This window comes from Ornithodoros turicata, chromosome 2 (assembly GCF_037126465.1).
Source record: "Ornithodoros turicata isolate Travis chromosome 2, ASM3712646v1, whole genome shotgun sequence".
Taxonomy (NCBI): domain Eukaryota; kingdom Metazoa; phylum Arthropoda; class Arachnida; order Ixodida; family Argasidae; genus Ornithodoros; species Ornithodoros turicata.
This window is the reverse complement of record NC_088202.1, coordinates 13,671,000-13,693,619: the sequence shown is the minus strand read 5'-3', so window position 1 is coordinate 13,693,619 and position 22,620 is coordinate 13,671,000. Positions and strand designations below refer to the sequence as shown.

Genomic DNA, 22,620 nt, shown 5'->3' with positions numbered 1-22,620 from the left:
GTTGAGGTGGACCGTACGCGGTTGTGGTTCCCGTTCAGCTTGTGCTGAGGTGTCGTTAATTAGGGAACATTATTGTGCCTGTGTGTGCAGCATATATATGATGCGACTAAATACATTCCTGTCAGTCCGAGATTTATTCCATGTGCCACTGTTGTATGCTGCATATGACCATTAAAAAAACAAAACGCTTATTTGGTCATGTGTTTTGGGGTTTCCCACAGATCGCGAACAGATGAACTCTACTACTTTACTTTGGTATCTATGTTGTTGTGCTTGTGGAGATGCTGCCCTCCTGGTATTAGTAAGATATGGTAAGCACAATGTTACACAGTTATGCATTCATCGGTTCGCTCTTTCGCCTCGGAGATGCCAGTGTCCATGCGGTTCAGACCCCATAGTGTTGACCACAACACCGAGAAGTCATGACGGTCGACGACCTCTTCAAATGAAAACACTGGTCACTGCGCCGCGTCTTCATGACTATACATTTGTAACCAAGAAGAGGCACTATATTTCATCACTTACGAGTCTCCGGGACATTCGTGTTTCGAAATCAAAGCTGGCGGAGCTTAGGCTTCAACTCCACGAAAAGTTTTCTCAAGAAGAGGGGACGTGTCGCCTGTAGAGCGTTCAGTTCATCACCTGTCTTTCCCACGACGTCCGATCAACAACGCCGCTTCCTGCTCGGTCGGCTTGCCGGCGCGGCGACGCCGGAGAAATCGCAAAAAAAGAAAGAAAAAGACGGCGCGGCCACATGACGTCAGGGGCTGGCAGCCGAGAGAGCGGTCATTTCTGCCGCGAGATTCAAAGCTTCCTCGCGCGCCAGGATTGCGCGCTACGCTCAAACTTTTTGTGCGAATGTGTTTCACAGGGCTCAGAATCTTAATTTCTACTTCTCCCGTCATATTTTATTCCGATCATTTCCATGCTCCATTAAGGCTAAAAGACCACCTACGCTCCTGCCCTACATGCACTCCTCTCTACCACAATGCCTCTGTTCTTCACATACAAAACTCTAGGCTTAGACGCGAGATTGTAAAAGCGACATTCATACATCGTTTTTCCAACAACGTGAGTCAGAGGTCAGCAACCTGTCACCGCTAGAGGTCGCCTTTTTTGCCCGGGGCATTCCTGACTAGAGTTGTTTGTCCAAATAAAATCAGTTGCTAGTTGAACGACTCCGTGTGTGTTGCCTTTGTCCCTCACAGTAAATCCTTTTACACCTTTATTTGCTCAAAAAAGGTGTATTCTTATAAAAAAACACCATTTTCTATCCCGCAAAGGGTGGAAGAAGAGCATTACTAAACGTGTAATACCGACATACACCACGATTCATCTAATTCGATGATTGAGGGTGTCGATCATTGAGGGTGTAAAGTAGGGTGTTGAAACAGGTGTTTCCGTCGAAATACACCTTTTTTACACCCAATTCGAATTGGGAATATGGTGTTAAAAATGGTGTTTAATTCGTGAGAGAAAAATTATGCTGGTTTCACAGCTCCGCTCAGCAAGTAATCGCATTATATAGGATAACCTGAGTTAGACAGGGAAGGATGTTAGGGATTTAGCTGACATCTTTGACTCGTTGCAAGCGTGGGTGTAAATTGCAAAAACGCATTCCGGTCACCGTTACAAACGTTTCCCGCCCCACCACATGTAACGAACGTGCCCCAACAAATTGTATTTCAGTATATGATCCATCCGACTCGCCAATATAGGGTACTGTGGGAGCCCGAGGTTTCTTCAAACCTCGGTACTCACGTTGGTCCCACAGTGTTGTCAAGCTAACGAGGCGTGCCTGCGACGCATTGCGCTCCGGTTTAGATTCAACGATGGAGCCACGGCTGGAAGTCCGCCATGTTCAGGGTGGTGCTTGCCAATGCCTCGGCCACTGGTCTCGGCATGCTGCCGCAGAAGCCTGTATTACACCAGCTATTTGAGAGGGAATATTTGTCAGAAAACAGTTCTATCATAAAAGGTGTTTTCAATAGAATACTCCCGTTTTAAGGGTGTTTTTGTATTTAAACGCCCATTATAAGAGTGTTTTATTAGGAATACACTTAACTAAAGGGTGTTTTAAAAACACCCATCAATTGAGTGTAAAGGCAACACCAAAAGGTGTGCGCCATGGGGCAAGCCATTTACACCAAAACAGTGTAAAAAAGTTTACTGTGCTCCGCGTTTTCAATCATGTTCAAGCAGGAAAAGAAGGCGCGGGCCCCACTATTGGATAGAAGACACGACCTCGCACACTGCCAGTCGAAGGAAGCACCAGTTCCCGTGGCCTGGTGGCTGCAATGATGACATTCCCGGCCGGGACTGGAACATCTGCGGTTTCATCCGGTGGTTCAGAACCTTCACCCGGGTTCGAATCTGGAACCCTGCTGTGCAGTCTGTGTGTTTTCCCTGGGTTTTTCTCAGACGTTGTAAGACAAATGTCGGCACACCTTCCTGTGAAGTCGGCCCAAGACGCACGATATCCCCCTCCTCCAACGATAGTCGTGACGTTGCCTGCCTGAACGTGGCCGACTAAGACAAGAAATTTCACCACCACCACAACTGAGGGACGCAGCTTTTCTGACCACTGAGATGCAAAGCTCTCTTGCGCACAAGGATTTCACGTTGAACATTTTGTGTGGATATGCATCCCAGGAATTGTAATCTAAACTTCTACTCCCTCTGACTTTTTTTTTTATCTTTCGAACACTTCCATGCTCCTTCAACAACAAAAAGGTAGTTTTACTTACGAGTTCTAACGTGTTGTTATTAGAACCTCCAAAAAGGGCCTCGTAATTGACGGTCCCTTCCGGCACAACAGATTGTGTTGGTTCGTAGGCATGATGAGGGAACTGATCTATGTAGTTGTCTGCTATAACTCCTATCGTAGGATGATGTTCAACGTCCACCTGTTTGGAAATGATAACGTAAGCACAGGTACATCACACGTAGCCATAGTCATGCTACCTTGGAGAGAAGACGTATTGAGCATGTTTAATTGCTTGGAATTTTTTTGTACCGAAAAAGAGGATGGATAACACGGTTAGAAGAGCAAATAATTATTCAGGTGCACACGTTTGGCTATGGAAGATAGAGAATGTTAAGTCTTCTTCCGTTCACGTGCAAACCGAAGTTGATTTTCTCTCTGTTGCTCGAGACGAAGATGCTTAGTCCAGTTCACATCCGTTGGTTTATGGGCGTGGTCGTTGTCTCCGGTCTTTTTTGGACTTGTATCGATTCGCAAAGCGCGGTCGCAGGGCCAGATGTACAACATTTTTCTTTGTCTTTACTTTCTCCCTTCTCCTTTTCAGAAAACACTGCGCTCCCGTTCTCTCTTTCCTTCCTCTCGCTTCCCTTTTTCTCTTGCCGCGATCTGCGGCTGAAAGGTTGTAAATACAGGCTACAGGCCAATATGTCTCCGACTTTTGAAGTAAATACATTGCTTCTAAACACACCCAACTGTTTCCGTGTTCTCCGTGCCTTTACTTGTGACGACCCGGCAGACTCGTTCGAACCTTGAAGGCCAGGCGCAACGATAGATTTCCGCATAGTCAACATCTTTCTGACCCTGGATTGCGCTTTAAAGTAGCACAGAAGTCATTTCTAACACCTTGTTTTCTTTGTATAAAACTGATAAGCAGACCAGTAAGATGCACCATAAGAATTAATTCACCCCACAGAGTCACAGTTATCGCAGAAATTGAAATTAATGTACGCAAAAAAAAAAAGAAAAAAAGAAGAAGGCGACCGTACGCAACGGCGGTGGAGAGCAATACCAGCTTGTGATCTGCCTCGGACGTCGCGCTGACGCTACAGGGGTCACGTTCGCTGATTGATCAAAGAATTGTTGTCTGCCACTCAGCTGTCGTCTGCTAGTCAGATGTTCGAAGTTCTCAAAAAGCACTGCTCCTGCCTCGGTCATGATTCGTCCGCTCCTTCTATGCCCAATCCTCTGGGGGAACTGGGAAAACTGGTTTACGGCGGCAAAGGGACAGGGCGCTGACCCCCACTAACCAGCGAATCAGAACGAGTGGCCCCTGTAAGGTCATGGGTGACGTGTTCTCGTATTTCTCCTCCTCGTTATACCCGGAGTTGGGAGCTAAGGGTGAACGCTCGGAGCCATTTTAGGTGAGGTATTTTGTGGGAAACAAATCGCACACATCAAAACCTTTTGCGCTTCTGTAAAATGACACATACACTTTCATCAGACGTCTTAATCTGAAAATTTCTTGGGTGGCCCTCTGTACTCCTTTAAAGACGTAATGATGTGACTCTTAGACAAGTGACTCGAACCTGTTTCATTCTTCAAGCTGCCCTTCAAAAGCCACAACGCAAAATATTATCGCTGCGCGGTCTACTGTCAGTGCGAAACCACACTTGCAAGAAGCACTCGGAGAAAGCAGCCTCGGATGGACGGTACGATCCTCGTGCAGTTCCCCGTGCGATTTCAGTTTTCGTTCTTTCTTCTCAGGTCCCGAACTTATATATGTCTCAGCAGCACCGGTCCCGAGACACATCATCGGCCCACCAATGGGGTCAGGTGACGTCACGGCGTACCCTACTTCTCTCGTTCTCTTGCACGCTCCTTCAAAGAGTGAAGGATTTGATAACGATTTTTCGGAACAGGGGCCTCACACGAGCATTGCAGATTGCCCGCCCTAGTTGTTCTTCCGCAGGAGCTCCTTTTATTTGTTGCAGAATACGCCGCAGACAAAATAAAAACGGTATAACGGGCCACATCAGAGCTCTTTCAACCAGCGCCACCATCTTGCAGCTCACAAAGCCCTCGTGCGCGCGACTGTGGTTTACTGTCTTCCAGTCCCCCATACAATAGCAGCGTCTTCGTTGAGTACGCGTCAAAGCCTTTTTTGCTTCTTTTCTATTTCCTTCCTTTTCTTTTTCGTTTCCCCCCTTTTTTTCCGGCCTTCGTCGCTGTCTTCGGGTCTCAAGAATGGTAAAGGCGGGGCAAGTTCTGACTGAGGGTGGAGAACGTCTGATAGAGGTGTTACGGGGAAAAGAAACAATTTAACACTTCATCCGCTTGCGTACACTATATTCTCCCCATTCACTCCATAAGAAATTCGATACTGCAACCAAAGTGGCTTTGGCCGGGTGGCGGAGATGACAGGCCGCAGTCTGACCGGTTCCGTGACGATGGATGTAATATAGTAGGCGAAGCCTCTATTGTCTCCCGGATCTACCGTCAGGGTAGACCAAGTTCCACCTGACGTCCTTCATATCCTATTTTAGTCTGGTAAAAAAAAGTTATGTACTTCCGTCGCAGTATACACGGATGGATCCTTGATGAACCGCGGGTCTGAATTGGCGTTTGTAATATCATCAGAGCGTGTAGTGTAAGGGCGACGTCTTCTGCATCGAACCTCCTGGACAACAGCAACAGCTTATTAATAATTATTCGTGGCTTTACGTCGCGAGATTTAACGCTTAACTGCGATCATGAGCGACGCCGCAGTGGTCGGTCTGTGCTCTGTGGATTAACCTTGCCCACCTCGGGGTTCTTTGACGTGCCCTGAAATCTCAAAACACGGCGCACCGTGGAACGTCCCTCGTTTAACGTCCCTCGTGGAAGATGGTGTGTCAAAGCAACTTGTGCGTTGCCACCAAGTCGGTGGCGTCCTCGGCCTGGTTCGAACCCGCAATCTCAGGATCAACTGGCGAACGCGCTACCAACTGAGCCACCGAGGCCGGTCCAGAGCGGAAGTTTAGGCTATGCTCTTCTTCTTCTAATACGTAGTCGACCTTCGCCGTCGTCTACGAACACCGTTCGCGGGCGGACCCGAAACAACAACTTTATTTAATGATGATGATAATGATTTTGGAGTTTCATTGCTAGGGGCGATACTCTACCTCATTGCTGGCGCTAATGCGGTGAAATAGAATGTTGAGTCGCTTCACAGTGAGGACCCAAGTCCTACGGTGTTCAAAAAGTTTAGATGTAGATGTACTTTTAAGGCAGGGCGTAAGTGAGCCAGATTAGGTCATGGACCAAGCAATTTCCACATAGTGCGAGGGCGAGAGTCCAGCTGATTTAGAAACATTGAAAGTGTTTAGAAAGGTTGGTAGTGCAGCCAATGGAGGAGGATGTGCTCTAGATCTGTGTGTGAATGTGTAGTGGAATTCCAGTGGTTGTCCCTTGTCACGAGATGAGAACGACATATCTTCCCAGTGTTCGCGCAAACTGATCAGCAGCTTCGTCGAGCACCACTGGGGAATCGCCGGGGTACTATGTCTCTGAGAATGCCGACTACAACCTAGACGTCCAAGAACTGTCCACTGAATACCGTGAGTTTGAGAAGCAAGATATTCTTACTCAACAATGCTTCCTTCCTCCTCATCTCATTTCATTCCCCACATCACCATCAGCAATGGGGCAAAGTATCGCCCCTGCGTGAAACTCCCCATTCATCATCTTAAAAATGAAGTTGTTGTTCCTCCTCATCCCCTTCCTCCTCATCACTTTTCCATGATTTATTGTTGTTGTTGCTGTTCCTCCTCAACGTCTCTGGAAACAGGAAACACGAAAAATAATGAAACTTACTTGTGTTGTTCTTACGTGGAAGGGGAAGTTCTTATTGGCCTTCGATGGTCTCGTAAGTGCCTAAAAATGCAGACATAATGCATGAGCAACTCTTCTGAAAAGATTGAAAGTAAGAATATTTCTTCGCAGACCTAAAGTCACCAGAATACGGAAAGCACAACGTGTGATGGAGGAGGGCTACTATATGAAGAAAACACATCCTGTACAGATGTTGATACCGATATGTGAAATCTTTTCCGAATACAATGCAAGCTTGGAACAACGCTAGATTTCTTACAAGCGCACCTTAAAAGCAGAACTTCACCTCTTAAAGTGCTTAAAGACAACCGAATAGATTACCTGCGCCCCTAAGTGGTCCCCCAAACGTCAGTTTATACATAGGATTTCCCTCTCCCCCTCCCCCACTATACGCGCTCCGACAAAGAAACCGCCCCCCCCCAAACCGAGGGTCTGGATCCGCCCCTGGCGCCCCTACGTCATTGATTACGTAACGCCACCGCGCAAAGGCTGGTGGGCACTATCAGCTTTATCAGCCTATCAGCCGACGCATTTTTCCCGCTTCTTGCCCACCGCAGCAAAATATAACCTCGAACCGGTCTTCTCGTGACGTCACATGTCTGGAAACAGAGGGGCGTCTACAGCAAAGCTTCTGGTATGGCTAATCTTTCCCTTCTTTTCTTTTTTACCGCTAAATATATCCCCCACCCCCACGTAGAGAAAGGTCGTACTTACGAAAAATACACCATGAGCGAAAAGAATGACGAGTAATTCTACGATGTTGATGACTTTCTCCCGCATCCACTTTGGCACCACGAACGCTGCTATGAGGATTATCAGCGGCGCTGATAGGAACCTGTCAGCACAACATTACAAAAGAGCTTTGAATAGTGAAACACTTATTTGTACCATCTCTCATCATCATGCATGTAGATATTATGCTCTAAAGTTCAATAGATAAATTGAATAGAACACAGTGATTTCGAGAGAAACAGCTAAGCGACAGGGTAAAAAGGCAGTCCCTCAATGCATTGTGTTTCGTTTTATTTTCTACTAAATCTACGTTTTTATTTCTACTCGTACTTTCTGTTCGACGCTATTCAACTGCATGCTGGTTTGGGAATCAACTGCTGCTAAACCCTTTCTCTTCTGCAGCGTTTGCTAAACAAGCCCGTTCGCGCCGTTATAAACCTCTGTTGCAAAGCCCCTACAAACCCATTAAAAAAAAACTATAACATTTTAAGCGTGTAATTTATGTAGGACTTGAGGTTATTGGCAAGCGTCTTGAATGAGTTTGGCACGGCTGAAGTGCGGAGGCACTTCCGATATTATCTCGAAAGTAAGTCCTTCATCCTTTTCACAGACCATAAGCCTTTGGTCCACGCCTATCGTTGCAGCCTCCGACACTCCCCCAGGGAGGTCAGGCATATCGCTTATTTGGCGGAGTTCAACGCCGAGCTCGAGCATATCAAGGGTGCCGACAGCGTGACTGCCGACGCCCTCAGCCGAATTTCCACTTTGGAGCACATCCCAATTAACCTCGCAGACATTGCCTGCCACCAGCAATCCGATCCCGAGCTGCAGCACCTCCTGTCCAGCCACTCTTCTCTAAAACTGCAGCAAATCAGGTCCCCCGGAGTACAGGACCTCGTCTATTGCGACACATCCACAGGCTCGGAGCGGCCTTTTGTTCCCATTCCAGCGGATTTTGTTCCAGCGGATTCCGCCGATCAATCTTTTTGGCACTCCATCATCTCGCCCACCCCGGAATCAAGGCCACGCAGCGCCTCATTGCAGCACGTTATGTTTGCCGATCATGAATACCGATATTCGCAAATAGGCAAGATCTTGCCTGCCAGCGCGCCAAAGTACACAGACATACCATCTCCTCGTTGTCAACATTCTCCCTACCAAGCTCACAAGCTTCAGTCAAGTTCACATCGACATCGTCGGCCCTTTGCCTCCTTTCTGCAACCACCGGTTCATCCTAACCTATATTGATAGGTACACCAAAAGGCACGAAGCCGTTCCAATGCCCGATTCTACGACAGAAACTGTCGCACGCGCATTCGTCTCTACGTGGGTCGCCCGTTTCGGTGTTCCCTCTCAGCTCATCACGGACAGCGGCAGACGGTTCGAATTCGGAGAACAAGGAGCAGTCGAAACAGGGACGAAGACACAAGAAGACATACAAACAGAGTAATGTACTAACAAGCCCTACTAGACAGTTACTCTAGCTACTCTAGACAGTTCGAATCCCGGCACTTCAATGTGCTGACGCAGCTGCTCGGTATGAACCGCTGCCGAACCCCGGCATATCATCCGTGTTCCAAAGGGATCGTTGAGCGTTTCCATCGTCATCTTAAAGCCGCAATAATGGCACACGAGATCCAGATCCAGATGGCGCGATCTTCTCCTTCTAATACTCTTAGGGCTCCGGGCGGCTTGGAAGGAGGACTTGGGATGTACAACGGCAGAGCTCGTTTACGGCACAAACCTCCGCCTACCTGCCCAGTTCTTTGAGCCTCTTTCACCCCTTCCATGGCCCCTTCCGACTACGTCGATCACCTGCGCCAGCACCTCACTCGCATCACGCCCATCCCTACTCGAGCAAGGCGGTCGCGCACTACATTCATCTCACCACGTCTTTCAACCGCCGCTCAAGTCTTTCTGAGAACCGATGCTCTCCGAAAGTCGCTCAAGCCTCCCTACTCTGGCCCCTTCCCCGTCTTGGAACGCCACCCGAAGTTTTTCGTCATGGACTACAAAGGGCACTGAGAAACAGTTTCGATCGATCGAATGAAGCCCGCGTACACCGAAGCAGAGGATCCGCCTGACCAACGCGAACACGACGTCCCCTTTAAGCCCCCAAGCGGGTCTTCTGGCGCGACCGTCTTGTCTCCGACGGGTGTATGTGTCTGTGTGTGGGGGGGGGGGGGGTAGCTGTAGCGGTAGCCGCAGTGAAGACGACGACACCTGGTACTAGGTGCTCACGCTGAATAAATCGTGCAGTAGGTCAGTTGTCCATCGGCTGCAACCAGAACGGACACCAGCCTCTCTGTCTGTCTGTCTCTCTCTCTCTCTCTAAAAGTTAAACGATGTCCTGACACATTTTACATTGATTATGGTCCTATAGACTATTGCATCCTTACACTTAACGGCCTGCCCCAATGGTATGTACCTGTTTGTCGACAAGTTACGGACACCAAAACCTGGTCTGTGTAACCGCTACTTATTTTAACCTGCGTTATCACTTAATTTGCGAATGTGTCTCTCTTCGCGATTTCAAAAGAGAATTAATGAGCGTCATGTTACAAATCATTCGTTTATTTCCTGATTTTTATTTGCGTGTGCCTCAGGTATTGTTATTTTGTGGTGCAATGCCTGCGCGTTGTGCATATGTGGTGTGCCTCTGCCACGTGGAGGATTAATTTCTCCTTTGTGGCGGCACATAAATATATAGGAACAATTAAAGCGTGTACTATATTAGCAAGGCAAGGCCACCTTTCAGTGTTATAAGGGTTCAAAATTAATTAGTGTGAAAAGTATGAAGATATGAGAGGTGACAACGTGTGTGTGTGTGTCATCACACAGCCAAGTTCTACATGATGGTATCTGAAAACATGGTGATTATATTTCACCTTACAGTTCCATTAAGCACAACTTTCAGGCACTTTGCCCATGAGCAGAGAAGGGGGTAGCAGACTGATAGGAAAGAGGATAGGAGATAGCAAATTAAATTCGTCTGACATACCATATTGTGTAGAGCAGAAACAACCTGGTGTAGAATGATGCCTTCTCTGGATAGTGCAACAGCGTGAAGACTGTAGCGTACACGAACCAACCCCACCCAACGAGACGAAGCCCCACGATACCATAGCCAGCAGGACTCTCGTAGAGGTACAGCACCTCAGCAGGGTCGAAGTACTGAAACAGTCAGAATATGTCATTACCCGTACGCCCCGTGCGTTCCGAGTTTCTTTTGAAGTTTCCTGGTTTGATTTTCTGTATCTATTGTGGTATACACATCACGGAGCTATGACTTCTTGAAGAGCGAAAAATAACATTAATATCAGTTCGAAGACACTCAACGTGATGTATAAAGGAGATTCAAAAATGGTTCAGATTCACTTTTCGTTCGTGGCTTCATTCACACTGTGTGCTATTTACACACGGGAATTGTGACGTCACGTTACTGCAGACTTATGCCCGTTACTCGAAAAAGTAATTGATTACCATTACCGTTACTTCTACGCAAAAAGTAATTGATTACCGCTACCAATTACTCGACTCGAAACGTAATTGAGTAACGAGTAGAAAAGTAACGCGTTACTCCGGTCGTTACTCTGCATTCACGCAAATTATACCCGTCTTTGTGTGCCTCAGAAAAGAAAAGAAAAAAAAAAACGTTCTTCAGCAGAACAGCTGAAATAACACGAAAAACAAAACCGCGTAGGACAGTTACATCTGTACGTCTACCGTATGTATCGCCCGGGAATACGTTGATCCGATTGTGGAAGAACATTGTGTGGAACTTCCCCATGACTCACTAAACCTCCAAAGCTTCAGGTACCACTAGATGTACCACCACACTGGTGTTGTAGGATGAGATTCGGGAGAGAGCCCTGAAATTCCAGAACATTATTACAATGACCTCCGCTTGCTATAGTAGAACGGCCCAACAAAGGCTGACGGCACGAGGGGCTTGACTTGGGGCAGAACATCTGGAAGATAAGTTAATCTCTGCCAATTACTGAGTAATCAATTATTCCGAAATGTACTTGATTACTCGAAAAATTACTTTGACAGTAAAGTAACAGATTACTCGAAAAATTACTCAAAAAAGTAATTGAGTACAAGTAACGCAATTACTAGTAACGCGTTACGCAGTCTGGAGCGGTGTATGGCGATTATTTTAAGGTACAGGCTGCAGAGGTAGCAGCTGTAGCCACTTTTCTTTTTTTTCTTTTTTTGTCACGCATATCTGAAAGCGCGCAGTTGATTCATCCCAGTCCACAGCAATCCAAGTAGGGTATTTCAAGGAGTTTTTGAGAATGAGTTCCAGTGTATCTATAGTGGATACCTTGTGCGTGAGTTTGATGTGTGGTATGCATAATTGTTTCTGTAATATTTTGTATGTGAGCAGTGAAACGCCAAAACGTTATGTATGCGAATGCTAGTGTTTTGTGCAACCATGACTAGAGCCCAGGGGGGGGGGGGGGGGGAGAAGAACCATAGGAGAAGGCGATGTTGGCGGGAACGGGTGCAGTGGAGCAGCAAGTGTGGGATGTATCCTTCAACATGACAGGTGGGGCTGTTGGGTGACGGAAGATGGCCCATCTTAAAGAGAATCAGTGGAGTTCGCGCCACATTTAGTCGAAGCCTGTGGAGCAAGGACTCTTCCTCCCTGGGGTAGCGGCCTACGAGTGTTTGGGTCATCGTTGGGTCATCGTAGGGTCAATCGAGCGCAGAAAAGGGTTCGTCCTGACAGCGTCTTGGAAAAAGACCTGAAAGCTATTTGTGCAGTATCGGTGAATGGCTAGTCGACAGGCAGAAGGGGTAAGCATGAAAGAACGCCAGCACGGCTCTTCCAACTCAGCACGCTTGACACTCCTACATGTGCAGCCTGCTCTACCGAGGGCAACACTTCCCACCTACTCCTCCACTGTCGCCTGTTCGCCGCTCCCCGTGTCACTCTGATGGAGCGGCTAGCTGCCCTAGGGCTGACGCTACTGGGCCCTCTGCAACGCCCGATTCAGTGGCGTGTCGGAAGGGAACTCGTACGCTTCCTTACTGACACAGGGCTCGCGCTGAGCCTGTGACTGCGCCTCTTCTTTCGCTCTTTTCGTTTTGTCTTTCTTTTTCTTCTTTTTATTTTTCCTTTTTTGTAAGCGGGAATAGCAAGTCGGCTTCTGGAGCCAGGCTAACCTTTCCCCTCTTTCGTGTTTTTTGTTTTGTTTTGTTTTGCAATAAACCTATATCCCCCCCCTCAGGAAAGAAGTGACAGACCCAGCTGCACGAGCACACCTGGCCGCAAAATCGGCGAGGGCATTCCCCGAGATACCACCGTGGCCCGGAATCCACTGGAACCGCACACTGTGACCTAGAGACGACAGTGTGGTGTGCAGGCAAAGGATCCCAACACAACTGGTGAGAGCGACTCGACGAAAGGCGTCCAGAGCCCGGATTCCTTGGCAAATGCCTTTTTGTGTGTGTGTGTGTGTGTGTGTGTGTGATTCTAATAGTGCCTTTTCGAAACAGGAGCACCAGCTAGGTGCTGAGGAACCTCCTGTATCGATTCGATAGTGCCTATAAGTGCCTATTCCGGCGTTAGTAGCTATTTTGTCGTAGGTGCCTAAAGCTCCGATTAAACCTTGAAAAATGCCTATAATGACCCTAAAGTGGCAAAACTCCGTTGTCCAGGCGGAATTCACATGGGTCACGTCATTTTGAAATCATCGATCGTTTGAAAGAAGCGAGTATCCCAAAGGTATTGAAATGTAAGCTGAAAATTGAAAATTGATTACACGGTACAGCTTCGTTCTTTCTCCATTCCAGCATTGTAGTGTCTCATGGGTCGTTAAGGCACGTCTCGTAACGGCTTTGTCACAATCTAGAACACGCAGCGCTATTGCCTGCGTACATCTACAAGAGGCCCCGAAGGTTTTTTTTTTTTCCTGTTTTTTTAACGAATTTGACACACGGTAAAATGCTGACGAGGGGGCGGGACCTGCGAAGGTAACTACAAGTCCGTTACAATAACAGCTTGGCGACCTTAGAAAGCAGCCCTCCTCACGGACAGTCAGGGCCATGGTACACGAGCGAAAGGGAAGTGTGTAGTGTGAGCAGACCCCATCACCCATATTTGCAGCAATTGTGAGCCTTGTGGTAAAGCTGAAAACGGAATCTAGAAGGCGAAGCTTAGGACTAAGAAATTTTAGCGTTACACTAAAACCTCCAATGCTAGGAGCCCATCTCGCACATCGCCAGTATGCTGCCTGCGACAAGTCATTTTGAAAGGTGATGTGAAACTGGTGGCAATGGCTAGAAGCCTTGTGACCATAGGATCAATAAATTTTGCATTTCGTGCAGAAAAAAAAATAGAAAAACACTAACAACTCCCACTTATGGTTTTGTTCCCGGGGATAAAACTGATTTATTCGCTTTCTTTTTGCGCATTCAGCGCTACAGATGAAAAAAATAATGACCTGCCTATAATGATATTTATAGCGCATAAATTTGCATTTTTTGCGCCTTTTCATGCCTGATAATCCGGGCTCTAGTAATGACATTCGATATGTGATCCTGATCCCGTGTACTACAGAACAGTAGGATATTTATGAATGAATAAATGAACGGTTCGCGACGTTCTCAGTGCAAGCATATTACGGAATCTAAACACAGCAGAGCAAGTTGAGCGTATGTTTTTACGAAATAGGTCAATGTGTTTTTGCCAAGATATTTTATGGTTATGTTATGGTTTTATAACGCCATGGAACTTTGCGTGACTCACTCGCTGTGTGGTTGTGTTGGAAAACTGTATACGATCGTTTCCTACAGCAAGCCGTTTTTTTTTCTTTTGCGTATGTGTGTGTGTCACATAAAATATAGGTTGTTTTGGCAAAGTTGGCGATTTGTTTGTTTGTTGTTAACCAAGTTGCTACCTGCATTAGGGTAAGGTGGGGCAAGACGAGGCACAAATTTACAATTGAATGCCATTATTTTATTTCGACTGTTTCTTTTGGCAACATGACATCACCTCCCACTCTCTGCTCTACTCCGTTGACCCCACATTGTTCCTTACTCTCTCCCGCCGAATGTGAGTTCCTTTACCCCACAGTCTTCAACCGCATGAGACTTAATGTGGCTTTTACACCGGCTTTCAAACACCTCCTCGGTGTCGGCGCATCCAGCCTCTCTTCCATGTGTGGGGTGCGCGGTGACCTCCATAACGTCCTCATGCTCAGCGGACAGTACGATCGCCAGGGCGCCCTCATGGAAACTGTTCTGCAACGCGTCGATCAACGCCAGTTCGACTTGGCCAAAATTACTGGGCCATGATCGGACCCCTCACATCTGATGCAAGGTCTACAAGTTGTTGCTGAGTTCCTCTCCAGCACTGGACTAATGGACGAACTCTAAAAGGACACCTTTCCGTCATCATCACTCTCTCATCCCTTCCACAAGCGCAATGGAGCAGTGTACCGCCATAACGGCGGTAAATGACCCACCATATCGTCATCCCATATGGATTGATGTCGTACTGTCACTTCAACATGTTTTTGGTGCGGAGTTTTCCTTTAACTGGTGAAAGCTGTGTCTATGGTAGGTATCACAAACAGAAACTTTTTGAAGCGCGCTATGCAAAACGCGCTATGATACTAGATGACCTTCCCAGCGTTTTACGTGGGCCCTTTATGATACCCAATGTCTGCACGAGCAGACGCGCTTGAGTGACTGTAATATAAGAAGTTTGCGCACGGAAGTGTTCTAGAATGGAACGCTTCCGCTTGCAAACTTCTTTTGTGTTTAGGATCATTCAACAACATGTATGTGATTTGCAGCAAATGCGTCTTCCAACAACACTTCCTGAAGTTACTCTGCTATTAACGTTGTTTATGACACCATTAGAGTTCCAGACCAAAAAGACCAGCAATGTTGCTTCAGAGTGTTGTACTCGGCTGGGTCTCTAGTACCGCTTGTAATAAACTTAACGGTAATGCAGTTACTTCTGTCGGAGCTTGAGCAGAGTCACCCTATTGGCGCTTGGGGAAGACAAAGGGAGGAAGTGTTTCGGCTTGGTTATGCCTGTGAGAGGAAAGTCCGTCGTGGCTAGGTTCGCTGCATTCCAAGCTACCGCATCTGGGGTTTACAACGGACTCCCCTCTAACAAGAGTGGCGTAGCCCGGACACTATCTCCCTTTATCTTCCCTAATGGCCACTAGAGTGAATCTGCTCCAGCTCTGGCCAATGGAACTGTCTCATTGTTGAGTATGCTTCGAGCTGTACATGAACTTGTTGCTGTGGCTTTGCGATTAGCTACGAAGAGTGGACCTCATAGTTGCCAGCTGATCCACTCCCTTTCCAATTGCGCAAATCAGTGAGTCGTAATGTAACTTACTTGTTGTTCGTATGTGAACAGTGCAGAATAGACGATAACATAAAGCGTCATGAAGGTTCCTATTTTCGCAGATGTGATTGGTTTCAACCGACCTCTCGTCACCGTGTACCCTTTGGCAATGAGGATGAGCAGCAACAGAAAGATCAGTGTGCTCACTGAGGAGAACACCAAACCTGTAAAAATACCATGTTACACATACAAACCCAGTAGAAAGCATTATTCTTACAGAGCTCGGCAGACGTGAGCTCCCACTCCGGACAGAAACGCCATGTCCTACCTAACTTAGTTCACTGCAGAATCTCAGACGTTACCCATAACAACATTGCCTGCTGACTAGCTTTAATCAAAGCGACACAGCTGTCCTTGTTGCGGTTTCCTTCCGACACGATTAGTTGCAAACTCTCACATTGCTGTGCTGCCCTCGAGCTTCGAATACTTCATTAGGTAGGAGTGTTTTAGTCCCTTTCTATCTTTATAATGACAGCGAAGTATAGGATACATCTTGGAGCTATGTCTCTCTGTTACCATGAAAACGGTTGAAATCATTCTGTATCGCAACCGCCAGTAACCTTGAGAAACGATAAGTGCAAGTAACCTCCACATTTTTTTATCGATTAATTTTCTTAGGAAGAGTCTACCATTATTAATATACCCAGTAATAACGAGCGTCGATGATTTTTCGTGTACGCTGGAAGTCTCTGATCAGTAAGAGCCCATAAATCCCTTGCACCATTTCCGAGGACGCCAACCTCGGCCGATGATGGGTGAGGTTTACGTCACTTCATACCTACGTTGCTAGTTCCAATCAGTTTTCTCCTGACGTGACGTTTATCTGCCGCGTCGAAGCTGAGTATAGCGTTTCGAGCAACCACAAAAGGTATTCCTTGATCTTAAAGGGGCGAGGAAATCACTCTTCGGTATCGGGTACTCAACGCGGTACAAGAAATGTGTTGTCTTACCAAGTAGCTTCAATAGGGGCATGCCTATGCCATCTTCAGCATACAAAGCGTAGTAGGCTACGAGGAAGATAAGGCTTAGGAGTTGGCAGAAGACAGACACCATGTACATTTTGTAGGTGGCGTGCAGGTAGCTCCGAGAATACAGTATATCTGAAATCGGAATGACGATAAGGAAGTGTGGGACACCTTTGATAATAAAGAGTAAGCGGGGTAATGGAAATGTTGAGAAGAGGTATTTATTAGTACTTACACGCTTCAAAACAGCACGCTATGAAGAGCAATGCATAGATTGTCAACGCTGTAATATCCGTCTGTAATATATCTGTGGAAAGAAAGGAACGAGAAAAATAATTACTGACGTAGTGCGTGCCTAACGTGACGCAACACGAATCTGCAGAAAATGACGCCGGCGTGTCAACTACGTCTCACTTACAAAACTCGTCAGCTGAGAAGTGCCTGTACCAATAATCGTCGTTACTGTTGTACATTCGCAAGGTGTAGTTGAGCATAAGACCCTGTGGGAAGGGAATAATGGCTATCAATGGCTGCATGGCAGTACAGTGAAGGATATGTAAGTGTTTTACTATGCGAAGCGCTCTCATTCAAAAGCAAAAGAAAAAAGCCACTGCAGATTATGCTGATTTCAATCAGTATAGATGTATGAAAGGAACGTGCTCGAACCACTAGTCCGAATCCGAGGTGATACCAAAACAATGTTCTCGTATGCTTTTTTATGATTTACAGAGTCACCTTCTTATAAAAGCTATGTATTGTTGACTCTATTAGATGAGCCACAGAAGATTGTGTCATCTCATCTTCCTAAGCGTTCCCTAACCATTTAGCCCGCTTGTTATCCATATCTTGCCCATTTCTTGCCTTTCTATAAAAGCTAGCGCCACCTGTGGCACGCAAGGGCTCATGGGAACTTAGATCACGTTAGAGCATTGCGAGACGGCCAGAGATAGAAAAAGAACAACATTCACGGTGTCCGCAGCAGGACCGTTCAGCCCGGGAAACCATAACTGAAGCAGACGACGGCGCAGTGTTCCTCAAAGTCTCCATGCTGCTTTGCGCACCGCGCTTGGTGACGCGCGGATTTTTTTCAAATCGTCCACTAAATTCGCACGCAATCATTCATAGTGGAATTTCATATCAGTGTTTCCGTTGCCGTGACGTCACAGACGACAGCTTCCGGCGTTTGGTTCGAAACCCGATGGGAACATTTTTTCTTGTTTGTTTCAAACAGTACGACCTTCTGGTGGATGAAATTTTGCGCGCAGCATCTTACGCTTAACCCTAATCTCGAATTCAGTCAATGGATCCACAGTTATTCAATAAAGGAATACCTTCAGTTTGAAAAGGACGTTTTCGACGAAAAGACCATTTGACGAAAACACTATCATTTGAGAAAGCACTGTAGCTGACCAAGTATAAAAAAGACCAGTACCTCCTATCCGTATGGTTTAGCACATCAACACCACTTGGTCTGTACATCGACATACCAGGTGAGATGACATAAAGATATGTAGACCATACAATAGTGTAACACTACAATTAAGTGACCGTAAAGCCAGGATATGAATGGCACCGCATGAAATAAAGTTAGGAACGCTTAGTGGCGTTGAACTAGTATCAGTGTTGCTAATGTACTATTGTATCGCATCGCATTGTAACGTCTATTCGAATGTATATTAAACATATCCTGACCAGGAAGGGTTTGCTGAGTCTCCGATTTTCGCGACCATTATACGTAATGCGTGATAGATCTAAAAACGTGAAGATATGACTACTGTAGTTATGAATATAGCGATCAAACTGGATACGGTGTAGCAGGCCGCTTATTCCCTTACGTACTCTATGAAAACCTACAGAGTACATGCAGTCAATCCTTTATGTATGAACACTCGCTTTATGAACGATGTCCTCCGACCCCTCTGCGACAAGACACTTCCGCATTCCAAACATCGATTTATTTATTTATTTATTTGAAAGATACTGCCGGCCATCTCTTGATGGCCATGGCAGATGAGGTGAGTACACTACATACAACACATACAACATACGGCTATACACAGTGCAAAATGTCATGTGTTAAACATCTGAAGCCAAGAAAGAATGTTAGCCTACAAGACCTTGTAAAAACCGGGTTGGTGATGAAATTTGTGCAAGACAAGAGGGCAATTTGTTCAATTCTCGTACAGTACGAGGAAAAAAAGAAAAACACATCTTTATTGCAACGAAACTCACTGATTAATTTACTATGTTTCAGTCTTGTGGGTCGGCTCGAATTGTAAGTTAAGTAATCGCAGAACTTGAGCCCATTAGTACCGCTAACTATATCGTGCAAAAGCTTGAGACGCCGAATTTTCCTTCGTTGAGCCAAGGTTGGCAAACCAGATTTAGCATAGAGTGAAGTCGAAGATGTGTGCTGACAATATGCATTATATATAAATCGAAGGGCTTTTTTCTGCACAGATTCTAGCATGTTAGTATGCGTCTGTACGTATGGATCCCAAAGAATATCCGCGTACTCTAAAATTGGCCGCACTAACGTAGTGTAAGCCGTCAGCTTCGTTGCAGATGTACAATGGCGCATTGTCCTCCTCAGTGACCAAAGTTTACGGGATGCTTTGGTAGCAACTTGTTCAACATGCTCGGCCCAGCTTAGGTCTGATGCTATTGATACACCAACGTATTTTTGGTTCCCCACTTTACTCAACACAGTAGTGTTAAAGGGACTCTGACCAGAAACTCTGGGAGCTCTTTCGTACTTGTAGTCGATAAAGCACCCAACAAGGACTCTCCATGCGAAAATTCACGCATTAAAACCCCACGGTTTCTCTAAACTCGAATTTTAAACATTCGACTTCATCCGAGTGCAGCACGCCTAGAGTCAAACCGAGAAAACATACGTTTATATAGAATATCCACCCCGGCCCACCATCAAGATGACGTCAACACGGGGGCCACTCGCAACACCCACAATTGGCTCAAACGCGTCACGTGGTCACGCAATATCTGTCAATTTCCTTCGCGAAATGGCATTTCTACGTTAATATGTTTTTGTTACAGAGCCTCAAGAAGAAAAATATACCCTGCATTTATCACCTGCAACAGTTTCTACGATTTTCTTTTCAATCTGTACACGGCGTTCCATATATGCTTCCGTATCCGGTCAGCTGTAATGGATGCCGTATGCCGAGCTTGCTAACTGCGAACTTGTGAGACTCCCGGTTCATCCTCTTTGTTCGGGTCATTGGGTTGGTGTTGGAGTTGGTCACCATATTCTGAACGTTTCACCTATCGTTGCGGTGTACTGTTCTTGATCTGCTGCGAAGCGACGAACCGCAACGGCAGTCACTCGCCTCAGCGAACTTCTGTCTGCTGCATCTCAAAGGAGCATGGGGACCTGATGATACCTTCAACTAAAAAAAACAAATGTGCTCTCGTGTGGTCCTGACGGAAAAGTAGTATCAACAAGGTTAGCACATTTATTTTTCAGTTCCAAGTCTACGTACTGAAAACCATGCAGGTGCAGTCGATCATTCTCGTAGCTGTTGTGTAACGCGTATGCTTTCTTACATATCCCACAGAACCCTCCACTTTTTCGACCAAGATATGGTTATGAGATCCTTCTGATGGCTTCTTACTAGGCTATGCCGCTCCGAAGCATTGAGATGACGAAGCGTCGTGGTAGCTGCACCTCTGCCTTCGAAAGATGAATCAGTCATTCCACACTGTGCTTACTGGCTTTGTATAGAGTCTGGCAAATCCGACAGACTTGGACTGCCTTTTTCAAGAAAGTTTGAAATGTAAGTATGTGTATATTGGTTTCACATATCCACCACATATTGAGCGTGTGTATGATTGTACTTTATATGCTACAGCGTATCAGCGTACATTATTATTCAACACGTAGTGTGGCAAACTCGACATCAGTCACACAAAGCCAACAATTGCCTTTTCTTCAATTGCTTATTTTTATCATATCATGTTTTTGTCTATATCTCAATTTACCAACCAACAAAGTATATTATTTTAGTATAATCATCTGATATTTAACAAGTCACAGTTTTACCATGGTTTTGGCACACTATAGCCCGAGTTACTTATGCGTCATTAAATTGAATCATCGTCATCTTCAACTGCCATTATTCAATTGAAGTGCCAGGTGGATATAATGATATGGCAAGATATTTTTTTTTTTTGTCATCCTGGAATTGCTAATTTCAGAAGAGTAGTCACCGTGAAGTTTGTTTTCGTTTTCAGAAACATTAAGAGGACTAAAACCAAACACTTTTTCTTTCAGAGCATCCCTTATGCACCTGCATTTCAATTCCAATCTGTATTACAAGAATGACAGACCCCTCAACAGAGATGAACATCTGAAAGTGAAAGAGCTGGAATGAAGATACGTTAATCTGTGTCAAAGGTTCTTAGTATGTGTGCGAGTCGAGGACATAGGTCTCAAGCTTATTCCTGTCTCCAGAAGAGGTGACTTCCTTCTATCTATTAACCAGCTCCACTTTTTAGGATTCCCTGTAAACTAATGGAGCACATCATGTACTACCACGTTGTCAACCAAGTTGACTCTGTCAATTTCTTTTTTTTTAATTCCAGCATGGCTTTAGAAAAGGGTATTCATGCAAAACTAACGTAGTGGAATTCGTTCACAGCATTTCAAACTGTCTTGATTTCTGGGTACATGTAGATGTAGTATTCTTTTTATTTTGTAAGGACTTTTGACACTGTGCTCTACGCTCGCGTGTTGGCCAAAGTAGCCTAATTAAAATTTGATCCTGCTACCTGGATATGCAGTTTCTCAACTAACCGTAACTGTGGCGACAACTCGTGAGGAGAACCTATCATATCGCCACCATGCAGCATTTGTTATATTACAATCGCTTCACATTTTAATCTAGTCAAAAGCAAGGCCTTTTGGTGATCGGTCTTGTATAATTACGTGCCCCTCCGTTATGTAACACCACACTGGGTTCTTCAACCTATGAGAGAGAAATAAATATATTGCCAAGTAAATTGTCTACAAGGCTCGTTATTCCATTTCGCCACACTACCACAAGCAATTGTTAGAGTAGTGGCCCAGGGTATGAAGCTCGCCACTAATCATCATTCAAACAAAGTTCATAATGTAAAATGCTTTACTCAGAACACTGGCTTAACACAACAATTAAGAATAAAGAGAGTAAACGTTTCATTGCCTATCCAGGTGGCATCATCCCTCCAACAGAGAACAATCAAAAACAACATCAAAGGAGTCAAATCGGTGGTCCGCATTCCTTTCATCAAATGTATTTCATACGCTATTTGGAGGGCACTGTGCCCATCAGGCATTTTGACTGTGCATATCAAGTTGAGTGCATAGAATCTGATACAACCTACATTGGCGAGATAGACAAAAGACGTGGGACAAGACTAAAAGAGCCAGGGCTACTAATGCTTAGCTTAACTAAACAGGACCGAATCAGTCTACCACTGCTGTCCTAAGGGACATATATTTTGATGGTGCAGTAACCTTTGCTCATGACTAGCGATGGGACCCTAGAAAGTTCTTATGCTTCAGCCTGTAATACCTGTACATACATACCTGTACATACCGTGGCCCCCTATCGGATGTGTAAGATTCCCTCTTAGATAGGCTGATGTGCTCATCTTTGGCCTCTGTTGTACTGATGATGCCACCCGGATAGGCGACAAAACGTTTACGCTCTGTTTTTATTCGTTGTGTTGAGCGGTGTTTGCAGTAAAGGACGCTACATTATGAGGTTGTCACCCGGCTTCTGGAATATATTTTCAAATAAAGTTGTTGTTTTACAAAGCTCAATACATTGCAGAAATCATTCTTGTTGCCTATTGTTTTGGGGGTGCCATTCTTGCAGTCACATGAAGCACTGAAGGGCCAATTTAAAAAGTAAAGGCAGTCTGATTTATGTTCTTGTCGACATGGCACAGCGTATGTACGAGGTAGC

The 22,620-nt window shown here is 45.7% G+C and overlaps 1 protein-coding gene and 1 long non-coding RNA gene across 2 annotated transcripts in view; one reads left to right on the top strand and one right to left on the bottom strand.

Moving 5' to 3' along the window:
- Positions 1-22,620, bottom strand: part of LOC135385217 (transmembrane protein 145-like) — an 86,187-nt gene that overhangs the window by 13,673 nt on the left and 49,894 nt on the right. The window contains exons 4-11 of the mRNA XM_064614417.1: positions 17,067-17,148; positions 16,884-16,955; positions 16,634-16,783; positions 15,675-15,847; positions 10,308-10,480; positions 7,289-7,409; positions 6,557-6,616; positions 2,748-2,906 (exon numbers count right to left, since the gene is read on the bottom strand). Of these exons, the coding sequence (XP_064470487.1) occupies positions 2,748-2,906; positions 6,557-6,616; positions 7,289-7,409; positions 10,308-10,480; positions 15,675-15,847; positions 16,634-16,783; positions 16,884-16,955; positions 17,067-17,148 (990 nt within the window). The remainder of the gene's footprint in view (positions 1-2,747; positions 2,907-6,556; positions 6,617-7,288; positions 7,410-10,307; positions 10,481-15,674; positions 15,848-16,633; positions 16,784-16,883; positions 16,956-17,066; positions 17,149-22,620) is intronic.
- On the top strand, positions 19,837-21,336 carry LOC135385218 (uncharacterized). Its single transcript, XR_010420354.1, has 3 exons — positions 19,837-20,114; positions 20,227-20,445; positions 20,943-21,336. It is a non-coding gene; the product is annotated as an uncharacterized LOC135385218 (long non-coding RNA).